The sequence below is a fragment of a genome, unplaced genomic scaffold, assembly GCF_019419815.1.
Source record: "Pyrus x bretschneideri cultivar Hongxiangsu unplaced genomic scaffold, Pyrus_bretschneideri_v1 Contig22, whole genome shotgun sequence".
Taxonomy (NCBI): Eukaryota; Viridiplantae; Streptophyta; class Magnoliopsida; order Rosales; family Rosaceae; genus Pyrus; species Pyrus x bretschneideri.
The window spans coordinates 5,650,963-5,658,392 of NW_025999524.1; the positions used below are offsets into that span (position 1 = coordinate 5,650,963).

Genomic DNA, 7,430 nt, shown 5'->3' on the forward strand with positions numbered 1-7,430 from the left:
ATGTATATTCCCTACGTGCAAAAGTTGGGGAAAGAGATCTTTATCTTCGGACTTTGTCCCCATTTCTTAATAAAAATCTACATCCAATCCCATTCCCACAAGCATATATTTGTATATAGGAAATCCCTCCCACACAGAATGCGATATCGAGCTAAGTAATAAGATGAAAAACAATCAAATTTAACGGTTAAAATATCCATAGCATTGAGTGCTATATACACGTAGCAGTTAAGCCACAGCCCTTAAATAATACAATTTTTGTTGTTGATGATGTTTTTTTTTTTTTTTTTTTTTTTTTTTAAAACCACAAGTTGCAAGTGGGCCGGATTCCATATCAATTTAGACTCAACCCAGTTTCTAAAATGTCAAATGGAGACCAACCGAGCCCAAGTTTTGGAACCGAACACAATATTTGGGCTGGGTGGGCTGATTGCTTCCACGTGGAATGAAACGAACGGCTTACCCGAGTCAATTTGTTGACCAATAAAACAAATAGCCCACAAGGTCCAACCGGACGGAATCTTTGGGTCAAAAACTCAAATCCAGCGGTTGCCTACCAAACAAGCAACTCCGGCTGTCCGACATTGTCCAACGTTTGCCAAACTAAGAACCCTCTTTCTTTACATGCTCCTCAAACTCTTGCAATTTCACTTCTATTGCTCTTAGAAGAAGAAAAGATTTGCAAAACTAGTTACAAGAAATTCTTTTTGATATCGATTTGATCAACAGGTTCTTACAAATGTTGTAATATTCTTACAGTGATTAACGATGATGATGAAGAGTGATCGATAATCGTACAAGAAACATGAGACCTGTTTCAAATTTCAAGCACTGTTACTACTTCCACTTGCTGATCCAGGCACCAGCTCTCTCAGCATGGCAACCACCTGCAACATGTTAGGCCTCTTTGATGGGAAGTCGTCGACACACTGCAGTGTCACCCCTAAATACCTCACCATCTCTTTCACTTCGTCAGCTTCTGCTTCATCCGTTCCTTTAGTTACTGAAAGTAACTCTTGGTCTATCACTTCCATTTGTTTCCCTTCTCTCACCTTCATCTTCGCCCATCCGACCAAGTTAGTGTCCCCAAAATCTTCCTTGTCTGTTGGGCGTTTTCCGGTCACAAGCTCCAGGAGGACAACCCCAAATGAGTAGACATCGCCCTTTGCAGTGCAGCGGAAACTCTGGTAGTATTCAGGTGGAACATAACCAGGAGTGCCTGCAAGAGTGCTTACACTCAAGTGTGTGTCAAGAGCACTTATGAGCCTTGCCATTCCAAAATCAGAAACTCTTGCTTCCATTTCGTTGTCCAACAATACATTGCTTGACTTCATATCTCTGTGTATGATGTGAGGGATGCAATTGTGGTGGAGGAAACACAGTCCCTTCGCCGCGCCTCTTGCAATCTTTTTCCTTTCCTCCCATGTTAGCATCCGCCTATCACGGGTCTTTGTTCTTCCATGGAGCATTTCTTCGAGGCTTCCGTACTCCATGAATTCATATACTAGCAGCCTCTCTTCGCCAATTTTGCAATAACCCAATAAAGGCACAAGATTCCTATGCTTGATCTTCCCCAGAGTTTCCATCTCGGCCATGAATTCACGGTCACCTTGGCAGCTCAGCCGTATAAGTTTCTTGATTGCAACACTTGACCCGTCTTTCAGCGTTGCCTTGAACACTTCCCCAAAACCTCCACACCCGATAAGACTATCTGCCGAGAAGCCATTGGTTGCCTCAATGAGTTGGGAGAACTTGAGCTTCCTCAACTGCCTTTGGAAAGTTGCAACATTAATGCTCAAGGGTTCTTTCTCTTTGTCAATCTTCCATGCCGCATGGGATGCTTGCAAGCGATTAAGCATCTTCACCTCCTTCGCTTCCTTTCGCCTTGTGCGCATTGCAATTGCCCACACAATCAGAACACAGACCGAAGCAAGAGAAATCAGAACCCCCACGACAATGCTGTTAGCCAATGATGCAACTGATGGCCTGCGACTTTGTTTGCCTGCATCCTGATCGCTCGGAGTCGTGGATGGTTGGTCATTGCTGCTCTGGCAATCGGGCAATGGGACCCCACAGAGTCCAGGGTTGTTAGCATACTGGGTAGCAGGAAGTGTACTCAGCTGACCCCTAGAGGGAATTTCTCCGGTTAACTCATTGTTGGACAAATCAATTTGCACCAAGAAAGACAGGTTCTCCAAAGAATCGGGGATATGACCCTGCAGTCTGTTATGTGATGCGTCAAACACCCCTAAATCTTTGAGCTGGCCAAGTGATGCTGGAATCTCACCTGATAACTGGTTGTGGGATAACTCAAGAACTTGCAACGCAATCATGTCCCCCATTTCTTCCGGGATTTTCCCGCGAAGCTGATTGTATGATAGATCAAGATACTCCAGTGTTTGGTATTTTGTAAAGAGACTCAGCACTGGACCAGAGTACAATCTGGCGAAGTCACAAGTCCTCAATGTTGGGTCCTGCTGAAGCCTTTCAGGTCGGATTCCTGCAAACTCTAATAAGCCTCCCACTCCTTTACAAGAGTTTCCCACATTCCGTACAAACACCAAAGTATTGCCGGAGAGTATTCCGCTCAGTGCTTTAGCTCCAATCTGCCTCCCAAGTCGAGGTGGGATCTCTCCGGTGAGTCTGTTGCTGTTCAAATCCAACCAAACCAAACTGCTGCAATTTCCGAGCTCTCCTGGTATCTTGCCACTCAAGCTATTGTTCCCAAGTTGAAGAACCGCCAGTCGTGTCAATAGGCCAAATTCCCCTGGGATTTCACCACTGAGTTGATTGCTTGTGAGTGATATCCATTCAAGATTGCTGCAGCTGAACAATTCAACTGGGATTCCACCACTCAGATTGTTATTATTGAGAATAAGATCCTTGAGATTCTTGCATTTCCCCAAGTCTGGTGGGATTTTCCCCTCTAAGCCATTGTACCATGCTATTAGCTGCTGCAAATTCTCCAGCTTCCCAAGCTCAGCTGGAATCGAGCCGTTGAGATAGTTCAAACTAAAATCGATCGTCTTCAGCTGAGAACATTGTGACAGTTGAGCAGGGATTTCGCCTACAATGAGGTTGTCCGGCATTCTCAGCTCCTCAAGTGACGAGGCTCCTGGACATAGATCTGGTGGGATGACACCGGATATTTTATTAGAACTCAAGTCTATAACCTGCAGGCTTTTACAAGCTGATATGGAACCCGGAAGTGATCCAGAAATGATGTTATTCCTCAACACCAAGCTCTGTAAGGAGGTGAGGTTCTGAAAGATAGAATCTGGTAGGGGACCTGTCAAGTTGTTGTTAGAGAGATCGAGAAGCTCCAGCGAAGAACACGAGGAGAAAGAGGCTGGAATTGGACCAGTAATGTTGTTAAACGAAAGCTTGAGTTCGACAAGCAGAGCGCATGCATTTCCTAATTCAGGAGGTATCCAACCGGTTATCTGATTGTGAGAAAGATCCAATCTCTGTAGACTGCCCAGTTGCCCAAACGATGCTGGGATTTCGCCTGTCACATTGTTGGTCGATAAACTCATAGTTTTGAGACTGGTGCAGTTTGCCAAGGACACAGGAATGGAACCCCTAATACGGTTTCCTGACAAATCAAGCTGCAACAAAGAAGGGCAAGAATACTTCTCAATTCTCAGACCAGAAATCGATCCGGTTAGATTGTTGTAAGAGATGTCGAGGGTTTGAAGTTTGTCGGAATTCAGTAAGAGATCTTTGGGTAGAGGGCCGGTTAAGTTGTTAAAAGCAAGATTCACAGAGACAAGATTTGGACATTTTGAGGAAAGAGTCTCAGGAAGAACACCGAAAAGTGCGTTGAAAGATAAATCGAGCTGTTTCAAAGCATATGGGAGTTGAAGCAAAGAGGTTGAATTTATACTGAATTTATTGGAAGGCAGATTTAAGACAGAAAGCATGTCTAGAGAGGCCAAGGGTGCAAAGGAGATTGTCCCGACAAGAAAACAACCGCTAAGATCGAGCTGAGTTGCTCGGTTCATGGAGCATGTAACTCCATACCAGCTGCATGGGCTGGTGCCGAGCTTCCAACCCGACAAGACGCCATTCGGGTCCGAGTCAATCATCTTTTTGAAGTTGAGAAGAGAAACTGCGTCGGTTTTGATCGATGGAGTGACTTGTTGATCAGCTGTGGAAACAGAAACAAGGTGAAGTCCTACCAATACAAGTATTGCAGACAGATGAAGAAAAACCTGGACTGGATTGAAGTTCTCCATTGACGAAACAGGTTGCAATTCTCCGGAAGACAAGTTAGAGAGAGTGTGAGGGAGTGAGTGGTGAGAGTGAGTGCATATCATGAGAAAATGTTGTGAGAAAGGAAAGAAGGGAGCTTTAGGAAAAGGTGATGCTTTATATTGTTAAATAAAATGGACAGAATGGAACGTGGAAAGGAATAAGAAAAGAAGGGAATTAGAATGTGGTTGGTGGTGGGTTTGTACTTATACGGTTCGAGTACCATGAACTGTAGAGAGAGAGAGAGAGAGAGAGAGGAGAAAGTAGTGAGAGATTGATTTGACTTTTGGTCAAAAGGAGTAGGATCCACATCCTACTGACAGGTTTTATCTAAGATCGGCGCTATATCCTTAAAAAAATAGTTCATATAAATAATATTGGTTTGTGTATATGAATCAACAGCCACTTTCTGTCAGTAAGCGTGAGAAAGTTCCCTATTGGGAAAGTGAATGAGCAGTATACATATATATAGATATACATGCACCCACACTGTCCCTATGGGTATTTCACAGTCGTGTCGTTGCATGCATTTCACGAGGGAGGAGGGGGAGGAGATTGTAACCAGAAATATCAATACATGATCGTATATTATTGGTGACAAAGTAGATTTTCTCGGAGAAGAAGAGAGTAGAGTAGTGTGGGACCCAAGGGCTGAAATTTGAAGGAGAAGGAATGATACTGTTCCATTGCCCTGCCTGGAAAGATAAAAATGTAGAGAGGAGGAAGGGAGTGAAGAGAAATAGAGAGAGGCCCACAGATACAGGAGGAGGCAACATCATCAAAGGTAGTCTGGGGGTTAATGGCATTTGGCATGGGAAGTTATGATGCCTCCAATTTTTGCTTTTCTTTTAATGTTAAGGAGATTCTCTCAAAATGAGATTTTATATTGATTTTATGTTACATTACAGTTTAACGTTAGTTTTTACACTAACATTATAAAACATTGCGCCAAAAATATAAGGTAACAAAAAGTCCATGTGTAGTCCCCCCGCTTGTTTTACTTTTTTCTTTTTCTTTTTCTTATTATTAATAAAATCCGATAGAGGGGAATGAGCCAGGGATTTCTATGTACAACAGTCTTTTATCTATTGAGGGAGGGTTGGTGCCTTGCAAGCGATCATTAATGAAGAGCTAATTTCGTTTATTTCTTCTCTACAAAATTTATATTAAAAAAAATAAAATTCATAGATAGTATCATTTTTGAAAGTCTCCTTAGCATTTCTCTTTGAAATAATATTCATCCTCTCCAACCCCGGATTGGATTGGATTGGATTGGATTTCAAACTATATAATCTCAGAGTTTAAAGTAATGACCTTTATGGCTGGTTTCTGGGACCATTTTTGTGCTCTGTTTAACTTTGATAGTTGATGAAATGATGCATCTTCTCTTGGGTTCTGATATGTAAAGTCAGCTACTATCCTACTGCTTGCCTATATTATGATCATCTTTCAAGCCATCCATCATATTGGCCTCGTACAAACTAAATAATTGCCAACGTTGTCTATAGTTCAATGTGTTATTGATGTTGATTAGGTCAGTTGATTCTAATAATGTGTCTTCTTTCGCAATTAAATTCTTATTTCTCTTTTCGTAGATTAGAGTAATTTGCAAAACCATTTTGTTTAAAATAAAATAAAATAAGTAGAGATTATTAGTTGTTAATGCCTTGCATCTAACCAAGAGTAATTGATGAGGGGTGAATTCAACAAGTGAAGATCAATTTTGTATTATGATCTTTAGTATGAACATCAAAATGAAACAGGAAAAAATGTGTGAAATTAGAAACAAAAATCTTAACTGGTTGGAGAAATTGTAGAGTTTTGGTAATTTTAGTACCATTTTATTGCTAATCACTTCACATCAATCAATCATTTGATTAATGATGGCATCCTAACATTATCGTGATGAGGTAGGAGACCGCAACCGATGATCTCTGGATGGTCGTTCTTCATAAAAAGAAGAGCAATGCTTGAATCACGACATCTGCACGCGTAAGTAACTGTCAGTTATTGAAGCAATTGAGTTTCATGATAATTTAGGCCACTAAAGGCAGCATAATTCTAAAAAGAAGTAAAGAAAAGCCTTTGCCTCACTCCTAAATGAACTTTATCCTGGCGCGTGATAGATGAGCATATACAATGAAGCAGATTGGTGCCTCCCAAGATTTTTCAACCCAATTGCATAGAGGCATAGACCCAATGAGAGAACTAGGAAGCATGGAAATCCACTCACTTCAAAGCGTACAGAGACAACTCATGCTATGGGAGGATTGCATTTTGACCATAATAAAGGTCTTAGAATCTTTAATTATTAAATTTATAATTAGTGCCTTAATTTGTCCTTCTAAATAATCATTTTCATTTTGGCAAACTGCTGTTCTTGTATAAAACTTTCGTTTTTGTTTTCAACATTTATCGATTGTACTTCTTTTTTGCTCGGTATAAATAAGAAAATGATTTCCACTCACGATTTTTCTCCTTGTAAAAATCACTATTTCATTTTACTTTCTTAATTCCGTTTTGATTTATTCAATCAAATCATCATAAATAAACAAAGATTGAGAAAAAGATGTGAAAATTACTTCTGTACAAGTATTTTGTTGGAATTCTCAGTGTGCTCTGAGCAACGAGGGCAATTAGGCAAAAGTGGAAATGCCATCATAAACTGTAGTTCTAGAGGCTTTCGGCAACTTCTGGGATCAAAGCCTGAAAAAAGAGAAAAAATGGGACTGTTTGTTTCCTTTGGCTATAATTAAAAGAGTAATTACCATCTTCACAGCTTGGTCAACTTTGGGGAGAAGACCCTAAGCTTTAAACCTTTTTACAGTTGTGGATAGAGCCTGACAACTTTTGAGACAAAAAATTAAGATATGCATTCTACTCATCGTTCTTAAGTGATGTTAATGCTAGTTATCATATTTATCATCGTTTAATAAGTTTAATTTTGAGATTTATGTCTATCTAATATACAGATCTCGAAATTTAAGCTCCGTGACAAATAAGGTAATGAACATCACCATCACTTGAAGATGATGCGCAAAAATATTCTCAGAAAGAAGCTACAAACTCTGTTTAACAGCAACTTGTTATATGTTCAAATCATTAATTTTTGTTAGCTCGAATATCTTATCACAATTCTTATTCACTTGTGTTGTAATTAACGTATTCTCAACATA

At 40.4% G+C, this 7,430-nt stretch overlaps 1 protein-coding gene across 1 annotated transcript; it reads right to left on the reverse strand.

Annotated features, from left to right (window-relative positions):
- Positions 1 to 691: 691 nt before the first annotated feature.
- On the reverse strand, positions 692 to 4,530 carry LOC125477513 (serine/threonine-protein kinase BRI1-like 2). The gene has a single exon (XM_048584662.1). The coding sequence runs from the start codon at positions 4,317 to 4,319 to the stop codon at positions 825 to 827; it is 3,495 nt and encodes a 1,164-aa protein (XP_048440619.1). The 5' UTR covers positions 4,320 to 4,530; the 3' UTR covers positions 692 to 824.
- Between the last annotated feature and the right edge of the window lie 2,900 nt (positions 4,531 to 7,430).

What these genes read in the sequence shown, in the direction of transcription:
- LOC125477513 (XM_048584662.1), bottom strand. Translation starts at nt 4,319, where the DNA reads ATGATATGCACTCACTCTCACCACTCACTCCCTCACACTCTCTCTAAC.